Source organism: Carassius carassius, chromosome 45, assembly GCF_963082965.1.
Source record: "Carassius carassius chromosome 45, fCarCar2.1, whole genome shotgun sequence".
In the NCBI taxonomy this organism is placed as follows: Eukaryota; Metazoa; Chordata; class Actinopteri; order Cypriniformes; family Cyprinidae; genus Carassius; species Carassius carassius.
The window spans coordinates 3,533,462-3,556,368 of NC_081799.1; the positions used below are offsets into that span (position 1 = coordinate 3,533,462).

The 22,907-nt window shown below is 41.8% G+C and overlaps 1 protein-coding gene across 6 annotated transcripts in view; it reads right to left on the minus strand.

Annotated features, from left to right (window-relative positions):
* LOC132127402 (ankyrin repeat domain-containing protein 55-like) overlaps window positions 1–22,907 on the minus strand; it is a 105,368-nt gene continuing 82,461 nt past the window's right edge. The window contains exons 9-13 of one of the 6 annotated variants that reach the window (XM_059539254.1): window positions 12,054–12,270; window positions 11,339–11,536; window positions 8,064–8,190; window positions 7,463–7,552; window positions 1–402 (exon numbers count right to left, since the gene is read on the minus strand). In XM_059539254.1, coding sequence (XP_059395237.1) covers window positions 7,501–7,552; window positions 8,064–8,190; window positions 11,339–11,536; window positions 12,054–12,270 — 594 coding nt within the window. In that variant the 3' untranslated portion in view covers window positions 1–402; window positions 7,463–7,500. Of the gene's footprint in view, window positions 606–7,462; window positions 7,553–8,063; window positions 8,191–11,338; window positions 11,537–12,053; window positions 12,271–22,907 lie in introns of all 6 variants that reach the window. The other 5 variants (XM_059539253.1, XM_059539255.1, XM_059539252.1 and 2 more) reach the window with 5 other exon arrangements.

Genomic DNA, 22,907 nt, shown 5'->3' on the forward strand with positions numbered 1-22,907 from the left:
TTTTATTGTGTTGTTTTGAAGACTTTTATTATGAACCTATAAATACACCAGTCTTATTAACCGTGTTTCTGTTTTATGTCATTCTTTTAAGACGTTTTAACTCTCACACAGAGAAATCAGACCCCATTCTGCTGGGCTGAGCATTACAAAACAATAAGCTTAAAGCATGTTTAGATGCTACAGTCAAAATTACAACCATGCATACCAGAAAAAGATCATAGTTGTAAAACTGTATGAAAAACGGTCTTGTTAAGACTCACTAGTTTTATCAAAGAGTGATTCTTCAGCATGAATCCAGATGACCCATGAAAAGCTGAACAGTGTTTCAGTTCAGGCAGATTTCCATCAGTTTCTGTTGTCAGAGAGATTCTGGGTTTTGAGCGGAGATGGGCTGCGTTTTCTCTGTGGAGGAATGGCAGGAAGAACTTGAATGTTTCATAAAGGTTCTCCAGTCAGCGGTGGGAAGGAGTCGAGCGACTGGTTTTGAGCAATGATGGCTCGGTGTGGTTTGGATGCAAACGGAGGTGGAAGTACAGCCAGACCTGCTGCTAAAGAGGATTTCGACTTCTTCACTCCCTGAGAGACCTGGTCAGGTGGCAAGGAAACTGTGGACCACATTTGTTAAACTGAAGATGTGAACAATGCTCAGGTTCGGAAAAAAAATACCAGTTCCCTTTCGATACTTCACTCATACTGCGTATGGGAAAAGCTCCTTTTTTCCTCGATACTGAAGCCTTTTCAATAACGCAGTGCAACTGCACTGCCATTGGTTTAATCTGTAAACTTTTTTAAACCAATGACAGCGCTGCGTAGCTGCGCGAGCCTGTGGCGATGCAGCGCGCCAAAGCCTGCCAAAATGGGCGACATGGCCAACCTAGTTGTTCTGGAGCGCCACCTCTGGCTCAACTTAACAGAGATTAAGGAGAGCGACAAAGTGGCCTTTCTCGATGTCCCAGTCTCTCCATCCGGTCTCTTCGGGCCAGCCGTAGAATGGTTTACAGAGCGATTCACTGCAGCACAGAAGTCGTCCCAGGCCATGCGACACTTCCTGCCCAAACGCTCCACCTCTGCCCAGAGTCGCCTCAGGACTCCGCCATATCAGCACCAGAGCAAACCTGTCCCTTCTACCCCCCAGGCGGCGCCCCCTAAGGAGCAGCACCCAGCTCGCCCCACTAGGCACGCTAAACCGCCTAGACGTCAGGGCCCCCAGCAAAGGATTGTGCTGGATCCGACGCCCTCTAAATCCTCCTGATCGTTGGGGAAGAAAGAGGAATGGGCAAAGTCCCGCCATGGCCGGACCACCCCAGAAGCTCTCTCGCCTGCCTGCTATGCGACCTGGGCCCACCGTTGTTGCGTCCACGCAAAGCGCCATTGTTATGGTGAACACAATAAATATTTCACATTTTCAAAAAGAGAGCAGTTTTCCTCTTCCACACTCGTCAGTGTTCAGGCCCCTAATCAGTGGCCTGCCATCCGACACTATCCAGCCTCTTGTCACACGGGCCGAGGCCTGGCAGGCCATCCCCTGAGTGTCCAAGTGGGTGTTGGGGATAATAAAACATGGCTACTCACTGCAGTTTGACCGAAGACCCCCGCGTTTTCGCGGGGTGATTCCCACCTTGGTAGAGCCGGATGACGCTCAGGTCCTCCGCACCGAAGTGATGACGCTGTTAAGGAAGGGAGCCATAGAGATAGTTCCTCCCTCAGAAAGCGGAATGGGGTTCCACAGCTGTTATTTCCTTGTCCCCAAGAAAGATGCCGGTCTCAGACCCATCTTAGACCTCAGACACCTGAACCTCTCCCTCATGAAATGGAAGTTCAGGATGTTGACATTGAAGCAGATCCTCTCGCAGATTTGCCCTGAGGACTGGTTCTTCTCACTGGACCTGAAAGACGCTTTACTTCACTTACTTTCACATCCAGATAGCCCCCCATTACAGACGATTTTTGAGATTTGCGTTCGAGGGTGTTGCTTACCAATATACAGTCCTTCCCTTTGGGCTGTCTCTAGCTCCCCGCACTTTCACGAAGTGCATGAATGAGGCGCTTTCCCCTCTGAGACAAATGGGAATCTGCATTCTGAACTATCTCGACGACTGGCTCATTTTAGCCCAGTCACGAACCGAGCTAGACCACAACAGATCCGTGCTCCTGAGCCACTTAGAGTGCCTAGGACTCAATTTCGCCAAGAGCTCACTGCTCCCCAGCCAACGTATTACGTTCCTGGGAGCGGTTTTCGACTCAGTCAATATGAGGGCGGTCATATCACCAGAGCGTGCTCTGGTTCTTCAGCAGCTCACGGCCTCCGTCAGGAACAAAGCCTGTTTCCCTCTGAAGTTCTTTCAGAGGATGCTAGGGCTGATGGCTTCCGCCTCCCCAGTTTTACAGCTCGGCCTCCTACGAATGCGGCCCCTGCAATACTGGCTGAAACTCCGGGTCCTACCTCCTGCTTGGCGGCACGGCCACTTTCGCATCAGGGTCAACCAGGCCTGTCTAGCAGCCCTGGAGCCTTGGATGAACCCTGTTTGATTCAGTCGTGGAGTGCCCCTACAGGCGGTTTTCAGAAGGACGGTGCTCTCAACAGATGCATCCAACCTGGGTTTTGCGAGGGCAGACCAGCCTTCGGCTAGTGGTCGCATGAGGAAAGCCATCTCCATATCAACTGCCTCGAGATGCTGGCAGTAGAACGAGCCCTTCAATCCTTTCAGGCGATCCTGGAAGGGCGCCACATCCAAGTCCAGTCTGACAGCATGACAGTGGTGTCCTACATAAATCACCAAGACGGCCTTTTGTCCAGCCGCCTCTGCGCACTGGCAAAGCGCCTCTTGGAATGGGCATTACCCAGGTTGCGATCGCTCAAGGCGACACACATACCTGGCAAGACGAATCTGTGAGCAGACATGCTTTTGCGGAGCAATGTCCCCTCGGACGAGTGGATGCTCCATCCCCAGACTGTTGTCAAAATCTGGGAGATTTTCAGGAAGGCAGAGGTCGACCTCTTCGCCTCAGAAAGCAACTCTCATTGCCCAACTTATTTTTCAAAGGACACAGATGCGCTGGCCCACGACTGGCCCAGCCTCCTTCTTTATGCTTTTCCCCTGATCGCTCTGATCCCTCAGGTCATCAGACGAGTCAGGGAAGACAAGCACAGAGTTCATGGGCCTGGTCTAGTGGTGTCTCTATCAAGGACATCTGTGAGGCGGCCGGCTGGTCCTCGCCGTCCACTTTTGTCAGATTCTATAACTTGAATATCCCGACCTTGCACACTCGGGGTCTTTCGGTTTGATACGACGGCATCTATCAGACTCCATCATCATACAACCTCCAGGGAGCTAGCTCCCTCTTAGCAGTGTAGCGTCAAGGGTTCGACGGCTCCGGCCCTCTCACTTATCCTCTGGACCCCAGGGTGTTCAAGATAAGTCTTGTCGTTCCCTACCGTAGCACGGCACGGTTGAATTCGTTCCCCATACGCAGTATGAGTAAAGTATCGAAAGGGAACATACTCGGTTACGAACTTAACCTCGGTTCCCTGAGATTGTCACGTTCGGTGTTACAAGGAAACGAGGAGAGATCCAAGTGCAGGTATGTGACTTTATTAAAGGGCAAATCCAAAGGGTAAACAGTCCAGGCAGGGTCAAAACCAGAGAATCCAAACATAAACCAGAACAGATAAGAACACACAGCAAGGGCAAGCCAACGGGTTAACATGAACATTAAACAAGGACTCCGTGACACAGACTCAGACAGACCGGGTATAAATACACAAAAGGATAATGGGGAAACAGGAGACAGGTGGGGAACAATCAATTAACTCAAACAAGGAGGAAGGTGACTGAATAAGGGAACAGGAAGTGATAAGGTGACAGACACCGTGGAAAAGGAGGACACCTAGTGGAAACCCAGGGAACACAACCCAGACACTGTGACAGTACTCCACCTCTACGGAGCGGCTCCCAGACGCTCCAAGACAGAAACAAAACAGAGACCAGGAGGGAGGCGGACAGATGGAGGCTCAGGGGGAGGGACGGAGGGCCAGAAAAGAAAAACATGGGTAACAGGCACCAGAATGTAAACACAAAACAGGAAGACCAGGAGGGAGGAGGACCGGAGGAGGTTCAGGGGGAGGGACGGAGGGCCAGACTAACAGAGGGGAACAGGGACAGAAGTGAACACATAAAAAAAAAATAACATGAATCCCCCCCCAGGGCGGAGCAGAAGACCACCACGTCCTCGTGGTCAATGCCAGAGTCCCCCAGGGCGGAGCGGAAGCCCACCACAACCGTGTGGTCAGAGCGGAAGCCCCCCAGGGCGGAGCAGAAGACCACCATGTCCTCGTGGTCAATGCCAGAGTGACTTGACCTGACTCTGAAAGGTCCACGATGACTAGCCTTGTCTCTGGAAAGTCCATGGTACCTAGCCCTGGCTCTGGAAGGTCATCGGTGACTGGCCCTGACTCTGGACGGTCATCTGTGATTAGCCCTGACTCTGGAAGGTCATCGGTGACTAGCCCTGACTCTGGAAGGTCATCGGTGACTAGCCCTGACTCTGGAAGGTCAACGGTGACTAACCCTGAATCTGGAGGGTCCACAAGCACCTGACTAGCCTCTGGAAGGTCAACCGGAACCTCACTCAACTCTGAAAATTCAACAGTCACCTGACTTGACTCTGGAAGGTCAACAGGAACTTGACTCGACTCTGGAGGGTCAACAGGAACATGACTTGATTCAAGAGGAACAACTGGAACATGACTCGACTCTGGATGATCAACAGGAGCTAGCCCTAACTCTAGAGGGTCAACGGTAACTAACCCTGACTCTGGAGGGTCCACAAACATCTGACTCGACTCTGGAGGGTCAACTGGAACCTGACTCGACTCTGGAGGGTCAACTGGAACCTGACTCGATTCTGGAGGGTCAACTGGAACCTGACTCGACTCTGGAGGGTCAACTGGAACCTGACTCGACTCTGGAGGGTCAACAGGAACTGGCCCTGACTCTAGATGGTCGACGGTGACTAACCCTGACTCAGGAGGGTCCATGAACACCTGACTTGACTCAGGAGGGTCAACCGGGAACTGACTCAACTCTGGAAAGTCAATGGGCACCTGACTTGACTTAGGACTGCCTGTGGAGACGTGAGACGCCTCGGCTTCGGGCACCGCCTCTGGAACGGCCTCGGGCACTGCCTCGGTAACGGCCTCGGGAGCGGTCTCGGGCACCGCATCGGGAACAGCCTCGGGCACCGCCTCGGCCTCCAGAACGGCAACGGACACTGCCTCGGCATCGGGCACCACCTCGGCCTCCGGAACAGCCTCGGGCACCGCCTCGGCCTCCGGAACAGCATCGGCCTCCGGAACGGCATCGGCAATGCCTCGGCCTTGGGAACGGCTTTGGGCACCGCCTCGGCATCGGGCACCGCCCTGGCCTCCGGAACAGCATCGGGCACCGCCTCGGCCTCCGGAACAGCATCGGGCACCGCCTCGGCATCGGGCAACGCCTCGGCCTCCGGAAAAGCATCGGGCACCGCCTCGGCCTCCGGAACAGCATCGGGCACCGCCTCGGCCTCCGGAAAAGCATCGGCACCGCCTCGGCATCGGGCACCACCTCAGCCTCCGGAACAGCATCGGGCACCGCATCGGCCTCTGGAACAGCATCGGGCACCGCCTCGGCCTCTGGAACAGCATCGGGCACCGCCTCGGGAACGGCGACGGCCTGCTCGGGAACGTCCTCCTGGACGGCAGCGGCCCGCTCGGGAACGTCCTCCGGGCTTTGAGGAATGGTAGACGGCTGTCTCCTCCTCCTCCGCCCTCTATTATGGCGAATCGGTGGCACCTTGTCTGGAGACTCAGGCTTTGAGTCGACCATCTTGTGTTGTGGCGCTGGGCTGGCGGCCATCTTGTGCTGTGGCTCTGGGCTGGCAGCCATTTTGTGCTGTGGTGCTGGGCTGGCGGCCATCTTGTGCTGAGGCCCTGGCTCAGCAGCCATGACGTGAACCATCTTGGGAACCTCTAGGATCCTTGATAACATCTCGAAGTACTCGAGAAAGGTGTCAGCGGCCATCTTGGGCGTTGGTGCTGAGCTGGCAGCCATCTTGCACTGTGGTGTGAGGCTGGCTTCCCTCTTGCCCCATTGTGCGGGGTTGGTGGCCATGCACCGCAGCGGCGCTGGGTTGGCGGCCATCTTGTGCTGTGGTGCTGGACCCGCGGTCATCATGGGCAGTGTCGCTGGCTCTCTCCTTCTGCCCTGGTGAGACGGCGGCTCTGGTTCCTCCCACGTGAGCCCAGAGTCAAGGGGGGGCCATGGAGGAGAGCGATGCTGGGCTTCCTCTCGCCCACCTCCTCGTCGGCGCCCTCCCCTGATCCCACGAAACACGACCAGGCGGGTTCCTTCAAATTGAATGCTTCTCTCCCGCTCGGTGGCTGGGGAAGAAGCATAAATCGACATACCGCTGGATCTCAGTGTGACGGAGTCCTTCTGTCACGTTCGGTGTTACAAGGAAACGAGGAGAGATCCAAGTGCAGGTATGTGACTTTATTAAAGGGCAAATCACAAGGGTAAACAGTCCAGGCAGGGTCAAAACCAGAGAATCCAAACATAAACCAGAACAGATAAGAACACACAGCAAGGGCAAGCCAACGGGTTAACATGAACATTAAACAACGACTCCGTGACACAGACTCAGACAGACCGGGTATAAATACACAAAAGGATAATGGGGAAACAGGAGACAGGAGACAGGTGAGGAACAATCAATTAACTCAAACAAGGAGGAAGGTGACCGAATAAGGGAACAGGAAGTGATAAGGTGACAGACACCGTGGAAAAGGAGGACACCTAGTGGAAACCCAGGGAACACAACCCAGACACTGTGACAGAGATCAGAATGAGTACTGCGTTATATGCCGTGCCACGAGGCTGCGGCTTCAGTGTCGTCACTTCAGTCGTATGACCTGATTTCCTCTGGCGATTGCCTGCTTATATAGCCATTCGCCCTGCCCATTTTGTCGGGCTTTGGTGCGCTGCATCGCCACAGGCTCGCGCAGCTATGCAGCGCTGTCATTGGTTTAAAAAAGTTTAAAGATTAAACCAATGGCAGTGCAGTTGCACTGCGTTATTGAAAAGGCTTCAGTATTGAGGAAAAAAGGAGCTTTTCCCATACGCAGTATGAGTGAAGTATCGAAAGGGAACCGAGGTTACGTTCTTAACCGAGTACGTTTTGAGTGTATCATATTTAATGGATGCTAATATTGTTTTATCATGCAGGGAAGACATGGAAAGTGTTGTAATACATTTCATTTCAATGTCAATAGATTAGACCCATTTTAATACTAAACATAAAGATAAACAATAAATATGAAACCACATAGACAAGTTCTATTATTTCAAATTGCCGTCTTTAGTAAATCTTTTCTTGTCTTGTGAAGCATGAAAGTATTAAATTAGGATATAAAGGTTAAACTTACATCTGTGAGTGCAGTGGTCACGGATCGGAGCCAGACTGTTACGTGTAAAAGCAGATTCTCTGAGCCTCAGAGGAAAAAGATGATTGTGAGCTGTTTGGAGAAGACACAGAATTCTGAATTTTACAAATATACATGTCATACTTGACTAATTCACTGATTTATATCTAGGAGATTCTTCAATTCGAGACTCTTGACTATTTCAAAAAAACAATAATATGAAGCAACTGAAACAAAAATTCACAGTCTGTACTAGCAGCAAATAACAACATTTTAATGAAACTGTGTCTTACCATACTTAAGCAGACTTTAAAAGAAAAATCTACTTTGTCAAATGAATAGTTTTACTTTGAAGTACATTTTAAATCATTATGTTTTAATAATCTTTAAAACATAATGATTTAATAACATAACATTTTTTAACATATAAGAATGATTTATATATATATATATATATATATATATATATATATATATATATATATATATATATATATATATATATATGCTGTAGTGTGTTAAGTTAACTCTACTCTATTTTAACATCATGTTTCAAAGACATCAGAAGTATTGTAATTTTTATGTAATGAAATACAAGTCGCACTTAAGCAGTTGATGAATGTAGGCTGGTCTGGTCACGGGACATCCTGCTTGGAAAAGCCTGTGTCCTGAATGATTCTTGTAAATTGGATACAATGATATGTCGTACCGCTTGAATTTCTCCAAATCAGCTGGGAAAAGAGGAAAAGACATCTGGTCACCTGCATTGCTCCCAAAAACTATTGTATCAATGTTTTGCAACAGCAGACATCCGTTTCACACTTTCACAGCTTCTATAGCAGACCTGTGACTCTGTATCTGTCTCACCGCATTGCATTGGCAATAACGATAAATTATTTGTAAAAAATTACTTTTTGGCACTTGGCCAATGGGATTATAATATTCTGAAAGCATGTCTATTTTTTAAATGCTATACAGGTGCATCTCAATAAATTAGAATGTCATGAAAAGTTACGTTTCAGTAATTTCAATTTAACTCAAATTATGAAACTCATGTATTAAATAAATTCACACAGACTGAAGTAGTTTAAGTCTTTGGTTCTTTTAATTGTGATGATTTTGGCTCACATTTTACAAAAACCCAACAAATTAGAATATGCAGACATGCTAATCAGCTAATCAACAAAGGTTTCCTGAGCCTTAAAAATGGACTCTCAGTTTGGTTTACTAGGCTACACAGCCAAGAAGACTGGGGAAGACTGCTGATCTGACAGTTGTCCAGAAGACAATCATTGACATCCTTCACAAGGAGGGTAAGCCACAAACATTCATTGCCAAAGAAGCTGACTGTTCACAGAGTGCTGTATCCAAGCATGTTAACAGAAAGTTGAGTGGAAGGAAAAGGTGTGGAAGAAAAAGATGCAAAACCAACTGAGAGAACTGCAGCCTTATGAGGATTGTCAAGCAAAATCGATTCAAGAATTTGAGTGAACTTCACAAGGAATGGACTGAGGCTGGGGTCAAGGCATCAAGAGCTGCCACACACAGACGTTTCAAGGAATTTGCTAAACCACAGACAACATCAGAGGCGTCTTACCTGGGCTAAGGAGAAGAAGAACTGGACTGCTATTCATTGCAAAGACACTTGAGCGAGCTGTATTCAACCAGCTTTCTATGTTCCTTGTACAGAACAACCTCCTGGACAGCAACCAATCTGGCTTCAAAAGTGGCAACTCAACTGAGACTGCTCTGCTCTCGGTTACTGAACCCCTGTGACTAGCAAGAGCAGCTTCAAAATCCTCAGTACTCATCTCACTGGACCTGTCTGCTGCTTTTGACACTGTTAATCACCAGATTCTCCTGTCCACCCTCAGAAAGATGGGCATCTCTGGAACCGCACTCCTGTGGGTTAAGTCCTACCTCTCTGACAGATCCTTCAGTGCGTCTTGGAGGGGTGATTTTTTTTTCACAACACCTTGCTACTGGTGTTCCTCAAGGCTCAGTACTTGGACCACTTCTCTTCTTCATCTACATGACGTCATTAGGATCTGTCATTCAGAAGCATGGCTTTTCTTATCACTGCTACGCTGATGACACCCAACTCTACCTCTCACTCCAACCAGATGACCCGACGGTAGCTGCTCGCATTTCAGCCTGTCTGAGTGACATTTCTAGCTGGAAGAATGACCATCACCTTCAGCTTAACCTTACGAAGACAGAACTCCTGGTAATTCCAGCTAACCCATTGCTTCATCACAACTTCTCTATACAGATGGGTTCGTCAACCATAACTCCTTCGAGGACAGCCAGAAACCTAGGAGTTGTGATGGATCATCAGTTAAGCTTCACAGACCACATTGCTACAACAACCCGGTCCTGCAGGTTTGCCTTATACAACATTAGGAAGATTAGACCCTTCCTATCAGAGCAAGCCACCCAACTTCTTGTCCAAGCACTTGTTCTCTCCAGACTCGACTATCGTAATGCTCTCCTGGCGGGCCTTCCTGCATGTACTGTCAAGCCTCTGCAATTGATCCAGAATGCAGCAGCAAGGGGTTGTCTTCAATGAGCCAAAAAAAGCTCACGTTACTCCTCTCCTCATCAGGTTACACTGGCTACCAGTAGCCACTCGCATCAAATTCAAGGTACTGATGCTTGTCTACCACTGGCATGGCACCAACATACCTAAACTCACTAGTTCAATCTTATTTGCCCTCCAGAAGTTTGCACTCTGCAAGTGAACGATGCCTTGTGGTGTTTTTAAAATGTTTACCTAATGCTGTGTTCCAGACAACTCGGATATGAATATAATATTTTTTATATTATATTATATTGCATTATACGTATAATATTATACCTTACATAATAATAATATATATATATATATATATATTAAGGCTATATATATATATATATATATATATATATATATATATATATATAGCCTATAGAGAGAGAGAGAGAGAGAGAGGTTAATAGGTTGCTGGTTTCCGTTCAAGTCAGCAAGTAATTGACAGATTATCAATGTATAATTTTGAAATATAGTTCCTACATTATTTTTTTCATTTTGTTTTTTGTTCAGTCATTTAATTTAGATGTGTATTTCTATTTTCTTCCTTTAATTATTTTTCATTTATAAATTCATTTAAACAACAACAAAAAACGATATAATATATATAAATAATATAAATTACAACTTCTAATTTAAGTAAACTTAAAACAATCCTAAACCCATTATGATAAATGTAGCATATTTAGTTACCTGTGTCCTTCAGCAAGTAGAAAATATATAGAAATTGAATAAAGATATCAAACACTAAACTCTAAATGAAATATAGATGAATCCTTAAAGCTACTAAAGCTATTGAAAGTTACTTTTATTCTGTTGTTCTTTAATGAACAGACATCACAGCAGCTGGTTAGTAGGTTAAATGACTGCTATTACTTTAAGGGCTGCTTCTGCTGAACATGACGTGGATCTGACACGCATCCCAGTAGTTTCATTCACGCTTACAGCTTACAGCGCATGAGAGCACAGAATGATGGCAGACAGGAAAGAAAAGATTAATTTTACTGAAATATGGCCTGAAACATCTCATCTGATCACAGTTCACTGATGTTCTACTGAAGCTCCCCTTTGATGTGCTCGTAAATACATTCTTTGTCTGAATTAATGCAATCCTTGTCAAGAAAACAAGACAGAAGCAGTAATTGTGAGTGGGGTGGCCAACCCCAACATCTGCATAAATTATTTTTAATGCTGTTAAACTGGAATAATGTATAATCTGTGCTATTTTGACAGCACTAGTAAATAAACATGCACAGTTTCCACGTGGACCAGGTAATTAGTAAAAGCTTCAGAAAATAAAGAGCTGGTACCATTTAGTGTGGTGATGGTGACATTGTTAGGGACTCTCTGCCAGTCGACAGACTGTGGGATTTTCACCCACTCCAGGAGGTATTCGGAGAGATGTAAAGTGGGATGAGGAGGCAGGACAGCAGTCCACTTCACCTGCAACTTCGGCTCTGGCTTTTCATCAAGTACCGACCAGCTCATATCTTCCACGCCAGGAAGCTCTGCAAAATCACAAACACTTCACACATTACACCTTCCATATGCCCCTACAAAGCTGTTTACACTAATGTGTACACTTAATGTGTAAACCTATATTTGAAAGATAATTTATTTATACACCACCAATCAAAAGATTTTAAATTTTTACTGTTTTTTAAAGTGTCTTCTGCTCACAAAGCCTGCATTTATTTGATCCAATATTCGGCAAAAGCAGTCATTTTATGAAATATTTTTACTATTCTATTTGAATGAAAACGTGATTGATTCCTGTGATAAAAGTCTGTATTTTCAGCATAATTTCTCCAGTCTTCTGTGTAAACCGCATTCGATTTTTTGCACAGCCCTAATAGATTTACAAAAAAAATAATTTAAAGCCAATGGTAACTGGCTGATTCTTCTAGATATTAAATAGATAAAATTGTATTATTAAAGTCTGATCAACTGATCAGAGGACAAAAAAGGGTTAAAATGTAACATTTACAGCTTTCAAACTCAAAACCACTACAGTCTTTAGCATACCTTTATCTGATCTTGGAATGAACAAAGATGCTTTAGGAGACGCTCCAACTGAATTGAACGCAGTTATTTCAATATTGGCCATTTTTCCTGGTGGCAGCTCCATCAAATACATCTGGCTGAGAGTATTTGCTTTTATACTGTAGCTTTCAAACATTTTGTAATCCTGGTTGATACTCAAGTTATATAACAGTATTTTTCCATTAGCTTTTACAGGATCCTGCAAGAGAATACAATATGAAAACATTCACGATTTAACTTATAAACAGCAACTGAATACTAGATAAATAGTTGGCTTGATAAAGCCTGACCAGAAAGTTTAGAAGGTTTGAAAAGTTTGAAAAGTTGAAGTTTAAGAAGTTTAAGAAGCATATTGCTAGCATTACTAGTAATCAACTAGCATGTCATTAGCATGATTAACAAAGTTCCTAGCATGTTGCTAACATGATTAGCAAGATACAAGCATGTTTCTAGCATGATTAGCATGTCATCAGCAAATCAATAGCATGATAATCAAGATATTAACATGTTGCAAGCACATTTCTAGAATTATTAGCATTTTACTAACATGTTGTTAACATGATTAGCATGTTACTATCATGTTGTTAACATGTTTTTAGTATGATTAGCATGTCGTTATCATGCTAAGCAAGTTACTAACTTGTTGCTAGGATGTTTCTAGCATGATTAGCAAGTGACTAGCAAGTCACTAGTATGTTACTCACGTTTCTAACATTATTATCATGTGACTAGCATGTCGCAAGCATGTTTCTAGCATGATTAACATGTTACTAGCATGTCGCTAACATGTTTCTAGTATGATTAGCATGTGACTAGCATGTCAATATCATGTTTCTGGCATGATTAGCAAGTTAATAGCATGTCACTAGCATGTTCATAGCATGATAAGCATGCTACTAGCATTTTTCTAACATTATTAGCATCTAACATTATTATCATGTTGTGTAGGATTGTGTAGATTGATAGCAAGTGGCTAGCATGTCATTAGCATGAATAGCAAGTGACTAGCATGTAATTAGCATGATAAGCCAGTGACTAGCATGTCTCTAGCATGTTGTAAGAATGATTAGTAAGTGACTAGCATGTCTGTAGCATGTTATTAACATGATTAACAAGTGACTAGTATGTTGTTAGCTTGATTGGCAAGCGACAACCATGTTGTTAGCATGACTAGCAAGTGACTAGCATGTTTTTAGCATGATTAACAAAGTGATTAGCATGCTGTTACATTTACATTTACATTTATTCATTTAGCAGATGCTTTTATCCAAAGCGACTTACAGATGAAGACAGTGGAAGCAATCAAAAACAACAAAAAGAGCAATGATATATAAGTGCTATAACAAGTCTCAGTTAGGTTAACACAGTACACGTAGCATGGGATTTTAAATAATATAATAAATAAAAAGAAAACAGATAGAATAAAAAATAAAATAGAGCAAGCTAGTGTTAGAGGTCTTTACACATACACACACACACACACATATACAATTGCATAACAAATGAAAAGAAAATAGAATACAAAAAGATTAGAAAGGTAGTTAGATTTTTTTTTAAGAATAGAATTAGAATAGTAAGTGTTAAAGTTAGAGGGTCAAATAAAGATGGAAGAGATGTGTTTTAAGCCGATTCTTGAAGATGGCTGAGGGCTCAGCTGTCCGGATTGAGTTGGGGAGGTCATTCCACCAGGAGGGAACATTTAATTTAAAAGTCCAAAGCTGTTAGCATGATTAGTTAGTGACTAGCATGATGTTAACATAATTCTCAAATGCCTAACATGTTGTTAACATGACTACCAAGTGACTAGCATGTTGCTAGTATGACTAGCAAGTGACTAGCATGTTGCTAGTATGACTAGCAAGTGACTAGCATGCTTTAAGCATGATTAGCAAAGTGACTAGCATGTTGCTAGCGTGATTAGCAAACTGACTAGCATGTTGCTAGCATGATTAACAAGTGACTAGCATGTCATTAGCATGATCAGCAAGTGACTACCATGTTGCTAGCATGACTAGCAAGTGACTAGCATGTTTTTAGCATTATTAGCAAAGTAACTAGAATGTTCTTAGCATGATTAGCAAAGTGACTAGCATGTTGTTAACATGATTAGCAAGTGACAAGCATGTTGGTAGCATGACTAGCAAGTGACTAGCATGTTGTTAGCATGATTAGCAGGTGACTAGCATGTTCCTAGCATGTCTACCATGTGTGATGGTTGTCTAAAACCAGTTGATTCAGTAATAAACCAGCTAAGACAAGTGTGACAGTGACCAAAACCACTTTAAAACCATGTTAAAATCATGTTTCTTGCCTGATTAACAAGTTACTAGCATGTTGTTAACATGTTTCTATGCTAATCCAGCTAATACCAGTTGATTCAGTATAAACCCAGCTAAAACCAGCTAGGACCAGCGTGACAGCAGCCAAACCCACTTAAAAACCACCAGCTTGGGAGACCAGCCAAAGCAACCGATCAGCTTAGGCTGGTTTTAGCTGTATTCTCAGTAGGGAGTTTTAAGCTTTGATATGGAATTGACCAGCTAAAATACATCATAAATCTTATTGTATAAAGTTTACACCAAATGAAAGTCTAAGTCTATGGGATTTTAGGTGGTTTTGATATGGTGGATTGGTTTCTGGTTTATGAAAACCATAAGCCGGATCAGCCAGTCTGAAGGTCTGACCTGAGTTTGGTGGTTCTAGCTTGAAAGCTCTAGAAGGACATACATTTTAAAATGTAGTATCAGAAAAAGAAGAACAACCACTAGATAAAAAAAGTTTAGAAAGTTTCAAAAGTTAGAAGTTTCACAATTTTTAAAAATTGAAGAAGTTTTTTAAGCAAGTGATTAGCATATTGCTAGCATTACAATTAAGTGACTACCATTTCATTAGCATTATTAGCATGTTACTAGCATGTTGTTAGCACGATTAGCAAGTTACTATCATGTTGTTACCATTTTTCTAGCTTGATTAGCATGTTGCTTGCATGTTTCTAGCATGATTAACATGTTGCTAGCATGTTTCTAGCATGATTAGCATGTCACTAGCAAAATTATCACTATAGTAAATATGTAACAACATTTATAGACTTATAGACTTTTTTTGCCATGCATTGTTCATAGAGCTCATTTATTGTAGCGGTGCCTCAGGTGTTGAAATATATATGTTATACATTATACCAAGGCTGCCAACTCTCACGCATTCAGCGTGAGACTCACGCAATTGACCCAATTCACACGCTCTCACGCCACACCCCCATATTCTCACGCAATAGTGCAGCAGTGAGGAAAAAATTGCACCGCATGATCTCGCAAAGCAACTTGCAGAGAGACCAGACAGACAGTTTAGTTAGTTTTTTTTGTGACAATTGTGAGGGAGATACACAATTCCCATAAACTGTGTAGTCAGCCGTTCTCCCTCCCATCTGAACCGTGTGAATTGTGAACGCAGGCAGGTCAGTGAGTTACAGGGCGCTTCTTGTCTCCGTCCAGTTTAGGCTAGTAACTAATAAGCCTATGCGGTTATATACTGTAGTTTATATAGAATTAAGTTAGCATTAGTAGAGTTGTTTGTTGCAGCAGCACTGAGCAGTTATTTTACATAACTTTGTCATAACAGTAATCAAACAGTATCTGGACATACCTAGTAACGTTAGGGCTGTCAAAAAAAAAAAAAAAAGATTTTCGAATATTCGTCGAATTTTAAATAAAAAAGGAGGCTGCTTTAAGGCCCTGCCCGGGTATACTTCACATTACAAACTTTCCAAAGAGGATGAGCTCGACACGCAGTACTACTTCTGTCTCATCATTCACCTCGTGCGTGCTCTGTTGTACGTCTCATAAATTGCCTGCACGCGGGCAAAAACATGAAAATGACATATTGCAGACGGTGCATGAATGTGGACGGCCCAAGTATATTTTGGCCTTTATTAGTGCAGCTCGAGATGCGATGACAAGTTTCATTGCATTATAATTTTCTTTTAAGCCTTTCCAGTTAAAGCCACTAGATGCAGTGCTGCAGCGATGTTCTTTCAAAATATTGCGGAAAAAAGAACAACAATGTGGAGAAGACGTTGTTTACATCAAAACCTAAATCAAGCTGTTCACATAGAACGCATTTCGCACACTCGCGTCTCTCACAAGAGAGCCGGATATTTAGAAAGCCATGTAAAATTAAAATGAAATTTTAAAAAACTTATCTCAAAAATTTATGGTGGGTTTTTCCCATCCCACTGCATCTCATGTTTTTAAATATAAAATGGACTCTGTGATTGGCTTTCCGCGCTCTGTATTAAACTATGCATGTATACATGATGCTGTTTTGTTTATAGTTGTTTAAGCAACTTAATTATAATTGGTTTATAAACATTTTTTAAATATTATTCACTTAACACTCATGTATTCTAATGCATTTATTAAACGTGCATTAGTAATATTTTGCTCGATGCGCCCTCTTGTGGCATCAGGATAGAAGCAAAAAGCTTCTCTTCACCCTAACTGAAATTATGCATTTTAAATTCGAATATAATTCGAATTTTGATTATATACAAGTAAAAAATTCGAATTTAGTTTTTCAGCCATTTTGACAGCCCTAATGCCTAGTAGTAAATGTTAATTATTGTTTTCTAAACAGAATGTCAAGTCAGATATTTGATATTTGGCAGTGTCAGTATGGATAAATTTGAATTTTCTGTTATAGGATGTTATCTAAAGTGTCAGGGACAGGCAAGAAAAGAATGCTTGTATCAGCCGTCCACACTTCTGCTAATGCAAGGATTTGTGTTTGTATTTTTTTCCATACCAAACCACGCCCCTCCGTAAGCCCCTCCCCCATAACAAAGCCCCCAGAATCTCACTCTAAGCTGAACTCAAAAGTTGGCAGCCCTGATTATACAGGTTCACATGTACTCCGTCTTCAGTGCGTATACAGTATGTGTAAGCGGTGCAGAAGCAGCAGCGAGAGCGCGTTATTGTAACGCTAAAGCACATTAAAATAACGCACGAGCGCGAATCTCTCTGTTTGCACGCAGATTTCCTTTGCTCTGTCACAAAACCAGACGTGCTTGCTCAGATACACACTGCTCTTGCTCAGAGCTTTCGCTCGCCTGGAGTTAGGCATATGCCCAGTCTGTTCTGTTCTGTCAGGGCCGCAGAAGATCGTGCTATAAAGCGATTTAGAAATCGTGACGCTCAAATTGTGATTTTATGACGATTCCGATTAATTACACAGTACTAGAATGGACTGGAAATTAAAAGAAAATAACTCAGGCTGGCACCGCTCAGCAAAATGGGAAAACCAGGTCCAGGCAGAGCTCGGCAGCAGGTAGAGAGTCGGCGGAGCAATAGTCAGGAGGGAACACGTTGACAGCCATTTATGTTGACCTTGTTGACAGCCGTTTAGGCACGTTTGAATCTGTTGTACTGTAGCATATGCAGCAAAAATATCCAAGATAAATTGGTGGTTTGTTCTTAAACCAATCAGCGAGCTCGAATAGTGGAAGCATAGTAACAGTTTAATATTAATTTTTTGTTATTCAATTATATATATATGAAATGATGTTATTATGTTATGACTTAGGCATTTTTACATATATTAACAATATTATTATTATTATTTTTTTTTATTACAGAGCAAAATAACAAGACAATGCACCCCACCATGCATTCATACCACAACCACAATCATCAACACAGTGTTATGACAAGAAAGCAAAGTAAAACGAAGCACAAAGCAAATAAAAGTTAATAACATAGGAAAATGAAAAATAAAATAAATCAATACTACTAATCAAAAAATCAATAAACAAAAAACACAATAGAATTAGCAAAACATTTATGCCATAACACATGGCGCACCTTTAAGAACGTACACCATATTTATATCTCTAACTCAAATAAGCAGACTTTCCATTTATTTTCATGCTCAGTTATTCTATTGTTATTTGTTGCTATAATTGTTTCTAGCATATACTGATAAAACACTCTATTCTTAAAGTGTTTTATACATACGTTTGATAAAGTTTTAGCTTTAAAAATAAAAATTTTACCCATCAAAATAATCATATTCAAAAAGTGTATGCATTTTCCCTCAAAGACACATAACAAAATGTTCTGAGGTGTAATTTGCAAAACAATATCCATAGACCTTAACCATAACTGTATACTGACCCAAAACTTAGCCACATGTGGGCAAAAATAAAACAAATGCATCAGGTCCTCCTCCTCATCCCCACAGAACCTGCAACAGGGATCCTGTTCTATCTGCCATTTAAACCAAGATTTTTTTTGTTGCGATAATTTTATAAAAGATTTTAAGTTGAAATATTCTGGAATATGAATCGATTGTAGTTCTATAAATTGTTCTAAAGTAATCTTTCCATAAAATTGGATCATTAAATTCATCTTCCCAAAACAGGCATGTTCTGTGTGGAAAAAGTGCAGTGCCTGTAATATTTAAATTCCAAATATATATTATTTTATTTATATATATTTGGAGTTTAAATATTACAGGCACTGCACTTTTTCCACAATATTATTATTTCTTTTAATAGTAATTGGCAGCCCACTTGCAATACCACAGGTTGAAAACCACTGAACTAGTTAATTATAGACCGATCTCGAATCTCCCTTTTCTATCCAAGATACTAGAAAAGGTAGTATCTTCACAATTATAATCCTTCTTAGAGGAAAATGCTATCTTTGAAGATTTCCAGTCAGGATTTAGACCATTTCATAGTACTGAGACTGCTCTCATTAGAGTTACAAATGACCTGCTCTTATCATCTGATCGTGGGTGTATATCTCTATTAGTTTTATTGGATCTTAGTGCTGCGTTTGACACTATTGACAACAACATTCTTTTGCATAGACTAAAACACTTTGTTGGCATTAATGGAAGTGCATTAGCATGGTTTAAATCGTACTTATATGACCGCCATCAATTCGTAGCAGTGAACGAAGAGCTATGATATCGATCACAAGTGCAGTATGGAGTACCTCAAGGCTCAGTACTAGGGCCGCTACTCTTCATGCTTTACGTGTTACCCTTGGGAGTAGTGTTGTCAAAAGACCCGGTACTTCGGTACCAAGTCGGTACTAAAAAAATTTAAATGTGACGGTACCAGGTTTCTTTAAGTACCGGTAGTACCGAGGTCCCGTTCAAACCCGGTTCAGCGCTATGATTTCCGCTAAGCAGAAAACGAGGGCGGAATCTCAAAATCCAGTCATGAAAATGAAACTTACATTTTAATATTGACAGTCATGGAATTTGTCAAAGTTAGCATAAATTAATCAAATCAAATCTCCATGTGGACCAGTATCTGTAAATGTTAAGCTGCAAAAGTTGTTTGAAATATGAATCTGTGTTCTGCGTGTCTCTGTGTGAATTAATGAATGGCAGAGACGTAAGGGTTTGTTTACTACATAGACTGAAGCGCATGACGCTTGCATTAATTTCAGCATCTGAGCTTCAGAGTTCTCTCTCCATCAAGCGATCTGAACTTTTCAATTCACCTCAATGGACGCACAGCGCACCTGTATTTGATGCTCTGTAAACTCTCTGTGAAGGCACACGACTCACCGTCGCTTTACTGATAGAGCTGTTTCTCACACATGCAAAGAGAGAGAGAGCGAGAGTCTTAACACACTGAATCGACACGCTATATGTAAACTATTCTTTGTTGTCTTCTCCTGTCAAAATAATGGAGTTCATTTAGAATTATTCATATTCATTTTCAAACAAGCAGAAGACATACCGGTTTCTCCGGTAGTGGGCGGAGCTAATGCGCAAATGGCAATTTCATTGGCTGGCGCTGATTTAGTACCGTCCCTGTTTTGATTTCAGCAAATCAGTTTGACCTAACGCAGACAACGTGATTAATATTCATGAACCCAGCAGCTCATCCATGCATAGTGCATTGTATATACATTAGTATGATAGTAGAATTAATAGTAGTATTATCTTTTAATAATAATTAATATGATCTATTACTATTTTTTTTACAGAAACCCTCAATGACCAAAAATATCAAGCATCACCACCAGTCTTAAGTTCAGTTAAAATGACAAATATGCATTCATTAGGCCTAAAAGTTAATTTTTACATAAAGACATTGTGCTAGAAATATTAATATCATTTAGTAAAATGTATGTGATACTGCTACTACTGTTGAAAAAATTTATAAAACTTTATTTTTTAAAGAAATAAATCACAATATTTATTCCATGTTTTAATTTTAATAGCAAATCCCCTTTATTTACCAAAAATAAAATGTGTTTAAATTTCATAAATTAAAAGACAAATTAAATTTGGGTGAAACTTGTTTATTGTTTTTCATAATTACATAACTTGTAGAAAAACTTTAAACACAATTGTAAATAAGTATCAAGAATGGCATTGGTTTTATTTTTAGTGCTAAAAAGTTTTTTTTTTTAATTAGCATATTTTTGTGTTTTGCTTTGGTACCGAAATTGGTACCAAGAACCGTGGATTTTCACTGGTATCGGTACCGAATACTGAAATTTTGGTACCGTGACACTACTTGGGAGATATCATCATGAAACATGGTGTTAGCTTTCACTGTTATGCTGATGATACTCAGCTCTATATTTCTTCACAGCCCGGTGAAACACACCAATTTGAAAAAATAATGGAATGCACAGTCGATATAAAAAAACTGGATGACGAGTAATTTCTTACTGCTAAATTCTGAAAAAACTAAGGTGTTAATTATAGGACCTAAAAACTCTGCTTGTAATAACCTAGAACACTGTCTAAGACTTGATGGCTGCTCTGTCAATTCTTCGTCATCAGTTAGGAACCTAGGTGTGCTATTTGATAGCAATCTTTCCTTAGAAAGCCATGTTTCTAGCATTTGTAAAACTGCATTTTTCCATCTCAAAAATATATCTAAATTACGGCCTATGCTCTCAATGTCAAATGCAGAAATGTTAATCCATGCATTTATGACCTCAAGGTTAGATTATTGTAATGCTTTATTGGGTGGTTGTTCTGCACGCTTAGTAAACAAACTACACCTAGTCCAAAATGCAGCAGAAAGAGTTCTTACTAGAACCAGGAAGTATGACCATATTAGCCCGGTCCTGTCAACACTGCACTGGCTCCCTATCAAACATCGTATAGATTTTAAAATATATCTTATTACTTATAAAGTCCTGAATGGTTTAGCACCTCAGTATTTGAATGAGCTCTTGTTACATTATAATCCTCCATGTCCGCTGCGTTCTCAAAACTCAGGCAATTTGATAAGACCTAAGATCTCAAAATCAACTGCGGGCAGCAGATCCTTTTTCTATTTGACACCTAAACTCTGGAATAACCTACCTAACATTGTTCGGGAGGCAGACACACTCTTGCAGTTTATTTCTAGATTTAAGACCCATCTCTTTAACCTTGCTTACACATAGCACACTAATATGCTTCTAATTTCCAAATCCGTTAAAGGATTTTTAGGCTGCATTAATTAGGTAAACCGGAACCGGGAACACTTCCCATAACACCCGATGTACTTGCTATGTCATTAGAAGAATGCCATCTATGCTAATATTTGTCTGTTTCTCTCTTATTCCGGGGTCACCGTAGCCACCAAATCCAGTCTGTATCCAGATCAGCGGGTCACTGCAGTCACCCGGATCCAGTACGTATCCAGACCAGATGCTGGATCAGCACCTAGAAAGGACCTCTACATCCCTGAAAGACAGCGGAGACCAGGACAACTAGAGCCCCAGATACAGATGCCCTGTAAAGACCTTGTCTCAGAGGACCACCAGGACAAGACCACAGGAAACAGATGATTCTTCTGCACAATCTGACTTTGCTGCAGCCTGGAATTGAACTACTGGTTTCGTCTGGTCAGAGGAGAACTGGCCCCCCAACTGAGCCTGGTTTCTCCCAAGGTTTTTTTCTCCATTCTGTCACCGATGGAGTTTCGGTTCCTTGCCGCTGTCGCCTCTGGCTTGCTTAGTTGGGGTCACTTAATTTACAGTGATATCGTTGACTTGATTGAAAAAATGAATGCACAGACACTATTTAAACTGAATTCAATGATGAACTGCTTTTAACTGTCATTTTGCATTATTGACACACTGTTTTATTTTGTTTAAAGTACTATATAAATAAAGGTGACTTGAGATAGATAGATAGATAGATAGATAGATAGATAGATAGATAGATAGATGGCATGGTAGGCTCTCCCGGGCAAGCCAGGAACAATGACGGTGCATAACGATATGCAAAACGTAGTATACTCGTTGCCAATTTTGTTAGATTTTGTATAAGTAATAAACACGATGATTATCTTCCAAACCTCTCACATTATTCCAAACAGTAACTTTACATGTTTTTCACTAAGCATCCTTTTTCTTCTCTCCTTCTATCTGTTGTACACTCTTCTCTTCTTACAATACAACATACGTAGAGGTAGCATTAGGAATTACTATTAGATAGATGAGTTTGAATGAGTTTAAATTGATTAGAAATAAGCGAAGCTTGATTGAGTCTAATGGGCTTTAAAGCTTGGCTCATCTGAACTTTGCATCAATAAAGTCTATGGGATTTTATGATTTTTAATCTTCATTTTTATGAAAACCATAAGTCCGATCAGAAAAGATATAGCAATTAGAGTAAGATTAGTCTGAAGAGCTGGGCTGAGTTTGGAGTCTTTAGAGTCAAAGCTCTAAGAGGAGTAGCAGTCAGAAATTTTAGTCTCAGAAAAAGAATAATAATAAGTTTAAATAGCATTTCAATAAGTTGGCTTTTTCAAGCCAACTTAATTACACTACACAGATTCACACCCTGTACAAATACTATTTTTGTTAT